At 39.0% G+C, this 18,024-nt stretch overlaps 1 protein-coding gene across 1 annotated transcript; it reads right to left on the minus strand.

The window, feature by feature from the left end:
- Window positions 1-16,758: 16,758 nt before the first annotated feature.
- LOC118842942 (beta-1,3-galactosyltransferase 2-like) lies at window positions 16,759-17,772 on the minus strand. The gene has a single exon (XM_036750293.1). The coding sequence runs from the start codon at window positions 17,770-17,772 to the stop codon at window positions 16,759-16,761; it is 1,014 nt and encodes a 337-aa protein (XP_036606188.1).
- Between the last annotated feature and the right edge of the window lie 252 nt (window positions 17,773-18,024).

Consider the following 18,024-nt stretch of genomic DNA (forward strand, 5'->3'; position numbering starts at 1 on the left):
GATATTGATGAGGTGATGAAGCATGAACACCAAGACCGATGCAGTCTTGGAGGATGATGAGGTTCCTGGGGGCCATAATGGAGTACTCTGAATGCCAGTTCTATGTGAACAGAAATATGCTTAGAGGAATGGAATCAGATAAATGTTGTGCTGGAATAGAGTAGGCTGGTGGAGGACCAGGAATTTTACAGGCCCAGAGGAGCCCACCTTTCATTTGCAAACACCTGAGGGAGCCTTGGCAACTTTTATTTTCCCTATGCTCACTAATCATTCAAAGTCCAGCCAGCTGTAACTTCTATCCTTCAATAAACTCGCTTCAAATATATGTACTGTGTGTATTGCATTGTTCTCTGAGCTGTTGGTAGCACAGGGATAATATTTAATCACATAACTATCCTCTGAGGACACTTGGTGCTCACAGGAGGGGAATGGGCAAGAAAGTCCATTCTAAGTAAAAACCGGAAGAAAAAAACAAGTTGTAGCTAAGGGGAAGGGTAGCTCATAGGCTCTCCTTGGAGAGGGAAATACTGGGATTGTTGGAGTTGGTTTTACTGGGAGTCAAAAGGCAACAAGAAACATGACTTTATGGGATATTCTGCCATCTTTTTTTTCCCCACATGTTAAACATTTGTATAAAAAAAGACTATTGTGAAGATATATGTCAGCATTGTTGCAAAGGAGAGAGAAACTCTATGAAGAACCTGATAGAATCCTCCATATTGAGTCAATCTAGACTTTAATTTCTTCAAACAGAAAACTACATATAGATGATGGTGCAAAATGGTTTAGAAAACATGATTCAGGAATTTAAAAATGAGAGATCCAAGGCTTGTAGAATAAATATAAGCCTCACAAATGAATTTTAAAAAATATGTATTAAGCACTGACAATCCTTTCAGATTATTTGAACCCCAATAAGATCCAAAGCCTGAATTAATCAGCCAAACTGCTTTGCTCTACTCTAAAAATGCCCTTTCCTGTGTTAGCAACATCAAAAATCAGATAAGATTGACAAGGGGTATCTTATCTGTTGGTGACCCAATGTCTGCAACTAGAACAGTGGGATTTCTTTTAATATTCTAGGGACATTTGCATCTTGGGAGCATAATCTATACGTGACAGTGCCTTGTCAATTGTCTTGTTTTACTGTATTTATGACTCATTCAAGTAAAAAATTTCCTTTCTTATGATATGGAGCCATAAACTGGAGTTGGGATTGTTCTAAAGTGTGCTTATACTTTGTCATTCTTCTGCTAGTCAATCAGAAGTTTGCTTCTGTTTCCATGATCATGTATCTGCTAGCTCTAAGGGAATAAATAACATGAATTTATATATCACCTAGCCTCTTTGTCTCCTTTAACCAAACTTTCAGGTTGACAGTTATGGTGCTGTGACTCAGATGGAACTGATGGCATGGCAGAACAGCACCCCAACCTTGCCAATGCTAGACTCAGGTGCCTCAGGATTCCTTTTTCCTGGAGTCTTAACCTTGATGGGGTCAGGTAAGTTCTCCTTATTCCCAGTTTCCAAAGGACTCACACCAGTTTGGTTGAAGTCCACAATTCCTTTTGAGGTAGTTTCGAGATGGAGATTAATTCGACTTAAATTGCTTTGGATTAATTAGGTCCCCTTTGAAGACTGATCTTTGGAAATTAGAACAAGGATTGTCAGTGATAGTGTCAGTTAACTAAAGATAGCTCCAAATTATGTTGGCCACAATAGGGCTTTTTTTGGACTGGTCAAAGTTACTTTATCTTAAAACCAAATTAAGTTTAAAAGGCCAACAAAACATCTAGCCAAGGGTGGGAATGTTTTCACCTAGGGTTTGCTGAGATGTCTGAGCCAGAACAAAAGGCGGAAGCCTTTTCCCTTAAGGTTCGCAAAGCTGCTTCAGCATCACCCTCAGTATTGGCTAATTCCCTCCACCTCACTCTCCCCTTTTTGTCCAACAGCCCTAGCTGTAGCTGTTCCTCCACTCCTTTTGCACTGTGCTTTGCCTCCTTTCTCCCTCCCTTCCCTTAAAGGCTTTGATTCTGGGGATGGTAACTACACTTTGTCATTACTCCCTCCCTCCTTGCCTTCCTTTACCTGCCCTAGCCCTAAGGAGGATAAATTTGTTCTGTTGCTGTTGCCTCCGCCCCTCCCCACCCCCCTTAAGGGCTCTGTTCTTGAGAAGGATAGCTACACTCTGAATGTAGGTTATGGAAAGTCAGAAACATCAGGGATGCCAAGGCTTCCCCCAAAGACCATAGAGGTGCTCCAAGCAAAGGTTGCAGGATCCATTCCTGTCAGATCTTGAATGCTTGCAAATTCCCCAACCCCCTTTCTTTGGAATAATAATGGCCAATTCATGATGGGGATTTCTAGCAAGCCTTTAATTCCCTCTCTCTCTGTCGATTAATTGTGAGCTCAATTTGTATTTTTTCTGTCATTAATTGTCAAATTTTGTCTGTCAGTGTATGTCTGTGTTTGTGTGCTATGAGTGAGTAAAATTTAAAATATAGGCAGCCAGAGATTTCTAAGGGCTGCAGCTAGGAAGACAAACAAAACTGTAAGACTCTTTTCCTTGTAATTTTTGGTCTGGCCAACCTGGAATTACAGTGGAAACAGATAAAGTTAATCTTAGTAGATTATGGGATTAATTATTAAAAAGCTTGGAAACTGATTAGTTAGAATTACAAGAGAAAACTCCTGAGATTGAGATAACTCACCCATGCTAAAACCCCTCTCCCCAATCCTGATCACTTATCATTCCCCACTCCTCCCCAGAGTTAAGAGGGTATCTCAGTATGGGGATTTTTAAGAGCCATAAGGATTCTTGTTAACTCCTTTCATCCCAGATCAGATTAAGAGAAGAGAATGCTGGAGAATTGTAGGGAAAACTGGCAAAAGGAGGGGAGGGGCAGAAATTCACAGACTGGCATTAGCTCTGTACCCCTGGGCACCTTGTAACCCACCCTTCTTGGCAAAGCTTGGAAATGTCACCCAGGTCCTATACTTCTGCCCACCCTGCCCTGGCAGCTGCAAACCAAAATTCTGCCGTTGTGGGGGAAGGGAAAAGTAGATGAATTGGGCCTGTGGCTAGCATTCCCTAAGCCCTGCCTCCTAGAATTATTACAACTGGGAAACTGGCCTCTGCTCTTGGTAAACTTCAGACTTCTCTGCTCCAATTACAAAGATGTATTTTATCTCTGTTGATCCATTTCCTGATTTGTAAAGGGAAAATAACAATGGTTGCTGTTATGGGATAAAAATGATATAATGATTGTAAAATGCTTAACATGATGACTGGCATATGTTAGATGCAACATGATTATTATCTCTCTCTAATTTAATGTAATTGTTAACTTTGAAGTGATTTTTAAATACCAAAAGTGATAATCTGGAAATTCAATTGATGTCATCTAAAGTTTATATGAATTGGGTTTTTTAAAAGAGTGTGATAAAAATTTGATAATTTGAAACTGTTATATTTGGTTATAAACAAATAGTAATAATACTGCTGCTATCTACTATGATAACAGATTTTCCATTTGAAATCTTGTCTATTATGAGAACATATATGCACATATATTATACATATATTAGTTTAAAGTTATGGTTTCAACATATTAATGATGAGGTAAATGATTCTCTGTGCAAGGAGATTTAGAAATGCATCCACCTAATTTGATAATGGGTAATTTCAAATTTTACATACATAATAATGTTTAAGCCATTATTACATTTCTATGGTCTAAATATTATTAGAATTGTATTGCTGGGGCACCTAGGTGGTACAGTGAGTAGAGCACTGGCCCTAGAGTCAGGAGAACCTGAGTTCAAATGCTACTTCTGACACTTGACACACTAGCTATGTGACCTTGGGTAAGTCACTTAACCCCAATTGCCCTGCCTTCCCTGCTCCCAAAAAAAAAAAAAAAAGAAGTGTATTGTCTGAGAAAAATGATGAATGGGTTAAGAAGCTGGACCATTGCTGTAACTTAAGAAATTATAAACTTCCAAGTTCTGTCTTTATTTAAAAGAAAGTTTCAGTTAAAATTGTTTTTGCTATGAATCAACTATTTATACAAAGGCCTTGTTTGGGATCTCCTCATAATTTTTGTCAATTATGTACAAGAGGTTTTAGTGAGAGTTCTGTGGTAGCTCAGCTTCATTGACTAAAGCATTTCCATAAATTTCTATGCTTGTAGGTGGGCCACATAAATTACACTGCAGGCTGCATGTGGCTGAGTGGCCACATTTTGGACAGCCCTGATCTAGATGTTAGGTTAAGAATTGTGAATATATATATATATATATATATATATATATATATATATATATACACATATATATATATGAATGAATGAATAAATTAGGATAGACTTCCAAACTTTGTCTATATATTTAAGTTCTTATAAACTTTGTGCAAAAGGTTTCTGTATTGCGGAATTCCTATTGAGCAAATGAGAGTCCTTGGAAAAATATAGGGGCGTGATTTTCAAGCCTGTATCATCTAAGGATATATATAAGCGTGTTAATCTGGAGGTTTATGGATTAGTTTGTGCTGGCACTTTGGGAATTTGTGAATGAATCCCAATGTTTAAAGATTCATTTTTGCTTTAAGGAGGAAAGAGACACATATCATTTTAGAGCTGGCCAACTGATTTTCTTCATGAAAGTTTAGTGACTATTCCTCCTAATATTAGGATAAATTTTCAAGATAATTTATTACTAAACTAATTAATGAGCTGTAAAGCACAAGAAACCTTGCTGTCTTGATCTGAATTTGTAGCTCTTCCATGGCCTAAGCAAGGGTTAAAACTAGTGTTTGAACTTATATGTAAAAAATTTGATTCCTGAAGTATCTCTTTCTCCCAGACTGAGAATAATTAGAAAAGGGTAAACAAGCTTGAGAATCAAAGATGTCAGTAGTGAGATCAAAGTCAGGAACCTCTTTTGTTTAAGGCAGGTAAGAAGGTTTGGGGGCAGATGGGGGTTATCCAAGCCCCTCCTGTTCCTAGATAGTTGGTCTGGATGTGGAAGTATGTTGAAGAATTTTTTAAAAAGAGGACAGAATATTATGTAACTTGATTTGATAATTAATAATCAAATTTGAGATGACCTTGTCTGAAGGATACCAGACCATATTTATTTGCTATGTAAGACTTTATGGGACTGCAATTTACTATTGTTTTAAGCTCTGATTACAGGGATAGTTGTCACAAAGCCAATAGTAGAATGGCATGTGCTGCATGCTGGAACTGCTAAAGGTGGACGTCTGTGCCTGGGAAAAGTTTTGAAGACAACCTTGGACATGGCCTATGTGGCATTTTCCTAACTCTATTTCCTAATTGTGAGATTTCCCTTCTGATTACTCCTAATCCCTGCTTTCAGCATCTTGCAACTATATGATTGCCTGTCAGATATGACTCATGTCTGGAATCAAACAGAGCTAAGGAAGCTCTTTCCTTCTGGTGAGATGTATGGCATTGTCCTTCCTTTTATAGCACTTTTATGTTATCTAAAAGTTTTGTAAGCACAATTCTAAATCTATTAGGTAATAGATGGATATTGGAACATTCCTGAGCTACTATAATGGGATGAAAGAATGAATAGCTTACAATTTTAACCTGCATTCATGGCCAAATAAATATGATATAGAGATAACATCCACCAAAAGGAGGAAATGATTAGACAAAGTAATAAGACAAAGATGTAATGTGATAGATATCTAATAAAATAGGATAGCAAATTTTGAAAATAGCAACAGGATCAGACTGATTCCTCTAAGAATTATATACAGATGTATATGAATGGCTTCCAAAATTTATTGTTTTGGTAAACAGATCTTAAATTTGGATATTTGGTAAGATAGTGGCAAAAGTGAAATTATTTCTTCTTTATTAAAGTATCTGTCTGATAATTTTAAAAGGCAGGTGAGCTCATTTTATGGTTGGACCTCCACATTTTAAAAGACTCTTATACCAGGTACAAGATTTAGGTAAAGATGGGAGCAGCAGATGATACATAAACTGAAATTCTCTGAAGTTTCAAAAATGGAAAACCAAATTTAAGTGATTGTATTAATTTATATTGTCAGAATTATCTGGGAACTTCTAGACCTGAACCAGAGAAGCAGAACTCCATTTTTGAATTGTCCTAAGAATAAAAGCCATTGTCAAAGAAAGGATATCTAGGCACCAGATAACTACATCAGGCATCTGGGATTCAAAAAGTGCTGCTTAAATGAACATTGGGAATAAGTAACTGGGATGCAAGAAATTTAATGTTCGTTAACATTGTTAATAATGATTGCATTGCTTCATATGGTTCATGTTTAAGTTTTCTTGGTTATCTAATGTGTAAATGTAAACATGTGACATGTAAATCTCCCCTCTCAAAAGTAGTTTAATCTGTATCTGACTTAATGTAATTATGCAATTTTTGTGAATTGTGAGAAAAACTTCATTATATTGTTTGAACCTAGCCTTGCACGGCTGGGAAACAGAACCATTTATTGGATTGTTTGAACCTAGCCCAAAATGGCTGGGAAACTGAACTTAGCCATGTTACCTATGTTGTGCAGTTTCCTCTCAATTATCAAATCATATATCTTCTGGGAGCCCTGTCAGGTCTGTCTGACTAGCTGCCAACCTGTGGATATGGACCCTCAGATCCATATGTAACATCTAAAGATTGCCCTTGCTCCAAAGTAGACTTCTGAGCCCATAGGAGAACTTGCCCTCCGGTTTCCAAGGGGCCTGAAAAAGACAGTGTAGACAGCTTTCCCAAGAGTCAGGATCAGGCCTGTGAGAAGCAAAGTTCCCTCCCCACCTGAAGCCTCTCCCCCGGGGTGGGCAGCTTACTCAGATCTCCCCTACTTTCTGCTGCTGGGGTGCTTACTATACTTGCTCCCATCTTACTAAGGGTCTGACTAGGGATAACTTTGGCCCACAAATGTTCCACCACCTTGGTAAGCAAAATAATGCTGTCCATGGTTGTCTTTCCTTGGTCTGCAGGGCCCACTCCAGACACAGAGAGTACCTTGTCTCCCTGGTCAACAAAGGAAGGATTTTTTTAGAACTTCCTTTCTCATTCCCTGAAGAAGAGCAAGCTTTTTTTCCTTTCTTTCCATATTTTCCTTGGTCTACAGGTGTTGCCTTCACTTACCTTTGACCAAAAGGAGGAAATGACAGTCCTTTCAGATTATTTGAACCCCAGTAAGATCCAAAGCCTGAATTTATCAACTAAACTGCTTTGCTCTACTCTAAAAATGCCCTTTCCTTTGTTAGCAACTTCAAAAACCAGATAAATTAACAAGGGGTATCTTTCCTGTCGGTGACCCAATGTTTGCAACCAAAATAGTGGGATTTCTCTTATCTTGATATTCTAGGGACATTTGCATATTTGGATCTTAATCTTTAAGTGACAGTGCCTTGTCAATTGTCTTACTGTATTTACGACTCATTCAACTAAGAAACTTCCTTTCTTATGATATGGAGACCATAAACTGGAGTTGGGATTGTTCTAAAATGTACTTATACCTCGACATTCTTCTGTCAGTCAATCAGAAGTTTGCTTCTGATTCCATGGTCATGTATCTGCTAGCTCTAAGGGAATAAACAATATGAATTTATGTATCACCTCCTTTAACCAAACTTTCAGGTCAATAGCACTTACAAAGTACCAATAACTTTTCTAAAAGCTGGGGATACACAAAAGTAAAGGCAGTCCCAACCCACAAAGACCTTCCATTCCAAAGGGGGAGACAACACACAAAGGTTAGTGGGCACCTAAAACTTGCTTGGTGCTTGGTGATTGGGACTACAGAGAAGCTAAGATCTCACTTTCAGGAATAGTGACAGAATTGATTTGATCATGATTCATGGTTCCAGAACTTCAGGGAATTGGGGAAGGGGTGGGGCAAAATAGAAGAAGGAAGATGAGGGAAATTAAAGGGTACCCACAAGGAGATAGATAGCCAGAGAGGAGTGAATGAAGTAAATAGCATTCAGTATCATTTTGTTGGTTTTTTCTATTTGTTTTTTCTTTTGTTTACAAAAGAATATTTACTTCAGAATGTTAGAAATGCACTCACTTGATACTGAGATGTAGGTATCAAGGAAATTTTATTTAAAGAAAGAGGCCAGAGGATGCAAACCTGCATTTCTGGCCAGAAGCGGGTTTCACTCTTTGTTGGAAGAGGAAGCAATGAATCCAAAAGGAACAGCAGTTTTATAGAGTTAAACCAACACAGACTGATGCCCAATCAATTCAGTACCTCCCCTCAGAAAGTGGATTGGCCCACTCCCTTCTGGGTCACAATCTTCCCTGTATGCCCCCAACACGCAACTCCTTTGTATGTCCCCTTCACCCCCCAACATATGTCCCATGCTCAAAAATGGCAGAAAACTCCTCTTTGTGGGTCTGTAAGGTAATATTCAATTAGCCAATTGAGCATGCATGGTAGCCATTTGACCCAGTTTTGTCTTCAACCCTGACCATTCTCTGGCCAGTTAAGACCAGTTTTCCTAACATTCTGAATGTGCAGTTTCTGCAAAACCACAAACTCTATTCTGATTGGCTGGGGACATTCATCCTGATTAATTTTTGCTCCTTCTTTGTTCAAACTGACACTTAATTGATTGTTCTGCATAACTCAACTAATTATTCTGTGGAACTTAATTAACTCTTCTGTGGAAACTTAACTTTCTCTAACTTTTACCAATCTCTCACAAGAAGCTATGATCACAATATACAAATTTACTTCTCAAACATGGGTGGGTACCCTTGCTTCTGCAGTATAATTCCACTGGTGTTATTATTCCTGGCACTTCCTGGCATATTGCTTGAGAGAAAGTGGAAATGGACTTATTCACCTGCAAAGAGTAGGGACATAATAAATGTCCCTGAATTGAATTGAATTCTGCCCTTGAGAAGCCCAGAATTCTGAGGAAGAGGTAGGTTCAGAGCTTAGCTTGGTTCCCATAGAGCACAGTCCCAATATCAAATCCAAAATCCCTGTTTTGGACTCAAGTCCCAGGCACCCTGGTTTCTCAGAGTTTTCATGTCAGACTGGCTTGCTGCACTATCCTAGGAGCCTGTAATCCTGGCTCCAAAGTCACTATGACTCAAACTCCCAGGCCAGTTAGAATCAAATCCAGTACCTGGAACTGAGAACACACAACAACAAAACAGGAACAAATACCTCCAGGCCACTTTCTCAGAGGTGGGTAAAAGAGAGGGAGAGGGAGAGGGAGAGGGAGAAGGCAAGCCCTTCCCCTCACACCAGTTCAGTTCATAAGCATAGTAGATAAGAGCTGGCTAAAAGAGCACAGCAGAAAGACAGTGGAGGAAAAGAATATAGCTGAAAAAAGTGAATGAGTGAAATTTTACAAAAATATAACTTGCCCAGATTAACAGAAGAGGAAATAAAATAAAGTAAAATAACTCCATTTCAGAAAAAGAAATCAAACAAGCCATCAATGAACTCCCTAAGAAAAAAATCTCCAGGTCTAGATGTATTTACAAGTGAATTCTATCAAACATTTGAAGACCAATTAATTCCGATACTACATAAACTATTTGGGAAAATAGGTGAAGGAATCTAGCCACATTACCTTCATGACATAAATATGGTGCTGATCCCTAAACCAGAAAGAGTCAAAACAGAGAAAGAAAATTATAGACCAATTTCCCTAATGAATATAGATGCGAAAAATTTTAAATGAAATATTAGCAAAGAAATTACAGCAATTTATCACCAGGATAATACACTATGACCAGGTAGGATTTATACCAGGAAAGCAGGACTGGTTAAATATTAGGAAAATTATCAGCGTAATTGTCCATATCAACAATAAAACTAACAGAAATCATATGATTATCTCAATAGATGCAGGAAAACCTTTTGACAAAATACAATACCCATTTCTATTAAAAACACTGGAGAGCATAGGAATAAATGGAGTCTTCTTTAAAATGATAAGTAGTATCTATCTAAAACCATTAGCAATCATTATAGGTAATGGGGATAAGCTATGGGCTCTAATATAGGCTCTACTTATAGATTTCCAATAAGATCAGGAATGAAAAAAAGATGTCCATTATCACTACCATTATTCAATATTGTACTAGAGATGTTAGCTTTAGCAATAAGAGAAGAAAAAGAAATTGAAGAAATTAGAATAGGCAAAGATGAAACAAAGTGATCACTCTTTGCAGATGATATGATGGCATACTTAGAGAATCCTAAAGAATCAAGTAACAAAACACTAGAAATAATAAACAACTTTAGCAAAGTTGCAGGATATAAAATAAACCCACACAAATCATCAGCACTTCTATATATTACTAATGAAGTCCAACAGCAAGGTATAGAAAGAGAAATTCCATTTGAAGTTATGGTAGACATTATAAAATATTTGGAAGTCTACCTGCCAAGACAAACCCAGGAACTATTTGAACACAATTACAAAACATTTTTGACACAAATAAAGTCAGATCAAAATAATTGGAAAAATATCAATTGCTCATGGGTAGGCTGAGCTAATATAATAAAAATGGCAATTTTAATTCCACCTAAATTAATTTACTTATACAGTGCCATACCAATCAAACTACCAAAAATTATTTTATAGAGCCAAAAAAAAACAATAACAAAATTCATCTGGAAGAACAAAAGGTCCAAAATATCAAGGGAATTAATGAAAAGAAATTCCAGAGAAGGTAGCCTAGCCATACCAGATCTTAAATTGTATTATAAAGTAGCAATCATAAAAACTACTTGGTACTGGCTAAGAAATAGAGTGGTGGATCAGTGGAATAGGTTAGGTACACAAGACATAGTAGTCAAAGACTATAGTAATCTATTGTTTGATCAACCCAAAGACTCCAGATTCTGGGATAAGAACTCACTATTTAACAAAAACTGCTGGGGAAACTGGAAAATAGTATGGCAGAAACTAGGCATAGACCAACATCTTACATTGTATACCATGATAAAGTCAAAATGGGTACATGATTTAGATATAAAGGGTGATATTATAAGCAAATTAGGACAGCAAGGAATAGTTTACCTGTCAGATTTATCGAGAATGGAAGAATTTATGACCAAACAACAGATAAGGAACCTTATGAAATGCAAAATGGATAATTTTGATTACATTAAATTAAAAAGTTTTTGCACAAACAAAGCAAGTGCAACAAAGATTAGAAGGGAAGCAGAAAGCTGGGAAACATTTTTTACAGCCAGTGTCCCTGATAGAGGCCTTGTTTCTAAAGTATATAGAGAATTGAATGAAATTTATAAGAATACAAGTCATTCCCCAATTTATAAATGGTCAAAGGATATGAACAAGTAGTTTTCAGAGGAAGAAATTAAAGCTATCTATAGTCATATGAAAAATGCTCTAAATCACTATTGATTAGAGAAATGCAAATTAAAACAACTCTGAGGTACCACATCACACCTATCAGATTGGCTAACATGACAAAACAGGAAAAAGATAAATGTTGGGGAAGATATCAGAAAATTGGAACACTAATGCATTGTTGGTGGAGTTGTGAACTGATCCAACCATTCTAGAGAACAATTTGGAACTATGCCCAAAGAACATATGGGAAAATGGGAAAAGGGACCCACATGTACAAAAATATTTATAGCAACTCTTCTCGTGGTGGCCAAGAATTGGACACTGAGGGGATGCCCATCAATTGGAGAATGGCTGAACAAGTTGTGGTATATGAATGTAATGGAATACTATTGTGCTATAAGAAATGATGAGCAGGCAGACTTCTGAAAAACCCAGAAAGACTTACATGAACTGACGCTGAATGAAGTGAGCAGAAAGAGGAGAACATTGTACACAGTAACAGCAACGTTGTGTGATGACTAACTTTGATAGACTTAGCCCTTCTCGGGAATGCAAGGATCTAAGACAACTCCAAAAGACTCATGATGGAAAATGCTATCCACATCCAGAAAAAGAACTATGAAGTCTGAACGCAGATTGAAGCATACTATTTGCTCTCTCTCTTTTTTTGTTTCTTCTTTCTCACGGTTCCTCGTATTGGTTCTAATTCTTCTTTACAACATGACTAATGTGAAAAAACATTTAATACGAATGTGTAAGTGGAGCCTATATCAGACTGCACACTGTCTTGGAGGGGGAGGGAAAGGAGGGGGAGAAAATTTATAACTCAAAATCTTAAGAAAGTGAATGTTGAAAACTAAAAATTAATTTATTTTTTAAAAAAGAGTGTATGGCTCAGTCTTGCCAGTTTTTAAAGACATAGGCAGCCAATCAAAGGAACCCATGTGGTAAGGCATGATGGTAAGCAAACTGAGCATGCTCAAAAGACCCCTCAAGGGTGTCTCCAAGTTGGAAGAACTGATCATGTCCAGAGAAGCCTAGGTGACACATTTCCTCCTGTTTGAAATTTGCTCTCCCCTGCAAATAGGCAGAGGTCACACATAAAAAAATTTTCCCAGTCCTCATCCCAAATTTGGAAATAGTTCCCTGTGATCTCTGAGGAAGCAAAAGCAATGTCCTTTTACTTGCTTCTCCAGTGCCATGTAGTCAAGTATCAAATTTCATATGCAATCCCACATGTGGGAGATGAAAATGTTTTACAATTGTCTCCAAATACAAAGTTTTGCCTGAATTTTTTTAACCATTTGAAAAAACTCTCAGTTTCAAATTCTCTCCCTCCTTCCATCCCCTCCTCCACTCATTGAGAAGGCAAGAAATAAGATACAAACATTTCAAGATTAGCCACATTGAAAAAAAGATCAAGAAAAATAAATCAAGAAAAAAATATATGCTTCAATCTATACTCATAGTTCAGCAGCTCTCACTCTGATGGTAAAAAGCATTTTTCATAATGAGGTCTCTGGTATTATTGTGAATCATTGTATTGATCAGCATAGCCAAGTCTTTCACAGTTATTTATCATTATCTTTTTTATTGTATTGCATCATTACAATACTGCTGTTATTATATACTATTCTTTATGGGACTTTTCTCAACCCACAAGCAGAAGACAGAGCAAAACCAAAGAAAATTGCATGATGGAAAATGCCATCCACATCCAGAAAAAGAAACGTGGAGTCTGAATGCCGATCGAAACAGACTATTTTCTTTTTTTGTTTTGTTTTTGCTTTATGTTTTTCTTTCTCATGGTTACTCCCATTCATTCAAATTCTTCTACACAACATGACTAATGTGAAAATATGTTTAATAGGAATGCATATGTAGAACCTATGTCAGATTGCATGCCGTCTTGGGGAAAGGGAGAGGATGGAGGGGGAAAAATTTAAAACTTATGGAAGTGAATGTTAAGAACTAAAAATAAATAAATCAACTTGAAAAAAAGAATATAGATAGAGAGATAGAGAGATAGATGTAGATATGTGTGTATGTATGTATACTGAGAATTATCAAATGCAAACTATCAAATATGAAAAAAAACAAACAAAATTGGCTTCTGTCTCCAGATGCACACTGAGTTTTCAAAAGTACGTGGGACTCTCCCCACAGGGATTTGGGACTTGCGGGCAACAAATGAGAAAATTATCCTGGGTGGAAACTTTTCCACTGATTCAGTGCATTCAGACCATCCAGTTGGAATTTGCACAGAAAGTATTCCTTTCTACAAAGAGCACACCAAAACCAGTGTCTCTTTTTACTTGGGGCATGCTAAAATTTCCTAGGGATCGCTCCAGCAGAGGCAATCCTCATAAAGGGCCAGGCAGTTACCTTTGGGTCCTTTATCCCAAAGTGCACCCCAAATTCCCCCATGGATCCTTGCTGCTGCAAAGATAAATCAAATGGAATTGAAAACTCATCCATCAGGACAAAATCAGGTAAAGAAGAAACAAAGAATGTCAGCTACATTTTAGATTTTAGGCACAGATACAGATCCAAATTTTAGGCACAGATATTCTTATCCTAATGTGTGAGGTAAATAAAATGTGAAGACTTCACAGGGAAGATATGTACATATATATATATATATAAAGAAATGTTTAAAAATCAAGAAATAGGGAAGTGGAAAATTCTGAGGCCGTGAGAGTCTGATGGCTCCGCCTCTGGGAAAGTTTACCCTGAAACTTTTCTTTCTTCTGCTGCTGGTTTAAAGATTTGCTCAGTAAGAATAGGGTCACTGTGACCTGCTTTCCTTTACTGTAAAAGTACTGTAGGACAATGGAGAGGGTCTCCCCCTCACCTTAGCCTATTCTCCTTCTTTAGATTTATAGATGTCACCTCAGTTGCAATCATTAACTAAGGGAACAGGAATTGGAGTTTCTGTGCCTCAGTTTCCCAGTTTTTTGTCTAGCTTTTGCGCTCAGATTGTAAGCCCAACTCTCAGCCAATGGTGAGAAGGGTCAGAGGTGGGTGGGAGTTCTCTTGTGTTAGTTATAATTATGGGTACTTTGCCCCTTGTAAAATGCCTCCCTTGTTGGATTTGTTCTAGCGGGGGATGCCCAATTCTCGAGAATTGAATAAAATTTATTTCTGTTCCCATCCTGAGATGGCTCCTTATTAACTTTTAGTTGGCGAGGGTCTTTCATCCCACACACTAAGAAGCTGTAGGACATTTTGCTTTGACAAAAGGCAAGCAGTCATGGTCTGTTTAAATGCCAAAAAAAAAAGAACAAGATGAACATTTCTTCTAGACCAGAGCAATCTAGTTGTTAGAAATGTCCAAAACCAAAATCTTACACATGAGTGAGAGAAGGAAAGCTTTATTATGATTCTCCCAAGAAGCAGGAGCCCCATGCTAAGATGCATTGTACACCAATACAGAAGCAGAGGCAGCCTATATAGATTAATTGATTAAGGTCCCTCCCTTCCAGATCACTATTGGTCTCAATCCTTCTGGGTGACACTCTTCTTTCCACTCCCACTACATACTACTCTTTGTAATAATACCTCACCCACTTTATGCACCATATGTATAGAAAATGGAGGGATAATTTTATGTGGGTTGTGTCAGTTAGTATTCACAAGGTGATTAAGCATGCACATTTTAGGTCTAGTTTACTCTTTGCCCTACTTTTGATTATAAACCCAGTTGAAACTGGTTTTCCCCCTTTCTGAGAATTGTTTTTGCCAAAAGACACTAATCCTAAGAGAAGAAAACCCATTTCCCTTCCCCTGTGTGGAAACATAGTTTAAAAAAAATTTTTTTTTTATATCTCACAATCCCTTGGCTGGTTTGTTCACTATTTCCTGTGGAAGCAGAACAGCTCTTCTTTTCTTACACAGTAGTTCCAAATTTCTCACAGCAAACTTAGTACCCGTACTTATAAAGGACTCAATAGCATAGTATATAAATAGCGTAGTATCAGTATACTAAACTTTACATAGAATTCAATACTACAGAAAGTATCAGAACTTAAAGCAGTCAAGCAATTAGAAACGAAAATGTTGGAAAATTACAGCAATGGAACTGACTTGTGATAGAACACTCACCTGGAAAAAAATCAACTGCACATTTACAGCCCAAAACAAATTTATCTAATTTCTTTACGATCTTGCAGTCTAAGGTATCTCAAAATTCAGAAGTCCTAGACAGAGAGTCTCTCTAGGGGTCCCCACAAAGGGAAAGGTTCCAATTTTCCCCAGACGATGCCCCCCACAAACACAGTGGTGTTATATATAAGAAATCATTTATATACATATATATGAAGTCATATATATGAAATCACATATATATGAAATCATACGTATATGAAATTATATATGTATATATAAGGAATCTTTACTTCAGAAAGTATAGTCACAAAGATGCAAACTGACTTCCCCAATGAGGAGGAGGCATCATCTCCCTCCCCTGCTGCACAGAAGAGGATTCAGTTCATAGCTTAGTTCAGTTTCCTTAGAATACAATCCCAGTTCCATGTCCAAAATGCCCCTTGGGCTTGAGCCCCGTGTACCCTAGCTTCTCGGGGCTTCCTTGTCAGGCTGGCTGGCTGTACCACCCCATCTGCAATCCAGGCTCCAAGATCATCCTGGCTCAGCTGCTCAGTCCTGCGGGAATCACCTCCTGAGGCTGATACTGAAGACAAACATCACAAAACAGAAACAAACGCCCCCAGTCCCATTTGTCAGAGTCGGGATGAAAAGAGAAGGAACAGGGAGAGTTCTTCTCTCCCTGGTTCAGTTCATGGCATGCACAATGGGCTCCATGGAGAAAAATCACTTAAAAACCGCTCAGCAAAAAGTGTGGTGAAAAAGAGAAAAGCACGGGGCAGCTAGGTGGCGCAGTGAGTAGAGCACCGGCCCTGGAGTCAGGAGGACCTGAGTTCAAATCCGGCCTCAGACACTTCACACATGTACTAGCTGTGTGACCTTGGGCAAGTCACTTAACCCCGATTGCCCTGCCAAAAAGCAAAAAAAAAAAAAAAAAAAAAAAGAAAAAGAGAAAAGCTGGACTTCCATTTATGGTGGTTTTTCTAGCTTTGCTTACTGAAGGCTGAAACAGTGGGTATAAATCTCCTCGTCGTTTTCTGAATTTTTCATATTTAGTGGGGTTTTTTTTAACAGCATAGTAAAATTCCATTATTTTCATGTATCACGAGTCATTAGGCCAAAGCTACCTGCTTTAAGGAGGGGAGGTGCTGGCACAGGCACCCACATCCCCCTCACCTTACCCTGCCTCACTGAGCTACACAGAGCCTTCTGGATGGGGCTTACTACCATTGTCTGTCCAGATTATGTGGCGCATGATAAGGGAAGGGAGACTGTGGGCCCCTATGCGGGACCCTTACACTGAGGGGCAGGCGCCATTGGATGTCAAGAAATCTGGCCATATTTGGAGTAACTCTTGGGGCTGGAAGTGGTGAACCAGGACAAGTCGGTGGAAAGCACAATGGTTATACTTCCTCCTCAACATCAGGAAGGTGTTGGGGGGAGCGGGTGTGGGTTTCACTCCCAGCTGTTTCAGGCACAACCCTACAAACACATCCTCCACATAGATGGCCTTGAATCTCTGAGCTATAGTCAGGATCCTGAGGGCTAGAGAGCCAGACATCACATAGCCAGGGCCTGCACAATAGTCTGGATACTCGTTCTGGGAATACAGCTCTGGGGGCATGTACCATTTGTGACCCGGTCTCCGCTCAGGTCTTGCGTCTCTGTAGATGTAGCCTGTGATAAAATCTAGCTGCCGGGGTCCATTGGGCCACAGCACCTGATGAACCAGGAAGCTGGGGTTTAGGAAGACATCATTGTCCACCTTGAGCACATAGTGGGCAGTGGGACAGTATTGGGCCATCCATTCCAGCCCCGTGAGGATCTTGAGAGTCAAGTTGTGATATGTATCCAGGAAGCCCACCTGGAGGAGGTCCCCATGCTCCCTGTCTTCCTCCTCCAAGAGGGCCCGAAGTTCCTGGGCAAAGAGGGGTTGGGGCAGGCCAAGAACAAAGAGGCGGCGGATGACCACACCAGGAACCAAGGTCTCATTGCCCCATGTTTGCCTGATGGCCTGGCGTATCCCCGTATCCTGGGGCTGAGTCATCACCAGCATGAGCAGGAATGGGGCATCTCCAGGACTCTCACACTTGTCAGGATGGTTGATTAGGAAGGGGTAAGACTGAGGGTACTTCAGGTCCAAGGGATGTGGTGTCTGAACCTGCCACTCAAATTTCTTTGAAAAGATCCTCGGGGATAGGGGCCTCAGATGTGCTGGAGCTGTCCAAGCTAGCAGTAACATCAACAATGCCCCAAACACTGTGCTCAGCAGAACCCCCAGCATTAGGTTACCTTTCATCAGCTTCATGGTGCCAAGTTTGTTCTGGGTATGGAGGAATGAGAGTTCAGGTTAGTGCTGAGTAGAGTTACATACAGACCCTGTCCCATGCCCAGGTTTCTCTCCTTCCATGGGTGAGCTGTTTCCTGGTGTAGAGGGACCAGAATCTCTTTCTCTGGGAGCACTGAGAGAAACAAAAGCAGGGGGAGTAAAGAAGGAAGCTCCTCCCCCACCCACCCCAATTTTTGCCAGGCCAGTTGACAATGCGGCACTGAGGCACCT

This window comes from Trichosurus vulpecula, chromosome 1 (genome assembly GCF_011100635.1).
Source record: "Trichosurus vulpecula isolate mTriVul1 chromosome 1, mTriVul1.pri, whole genome shotgun sequence".
NCBI lineage: Eukaryota > Metazoa > Chordata > Mammalia > Diprotodontia > Phalangeridae > Trichosurus > Trichosurus vulpecula.

Coding starts and splice junctions, on each gene's coding strand:
- LOC118842942 (XM_036750293.1), bottom strand. CDS start 17,772: ATGAAGCTGATGAAAGGTAACCTAATGCTGGGGGTTCTGCTGAGCACA.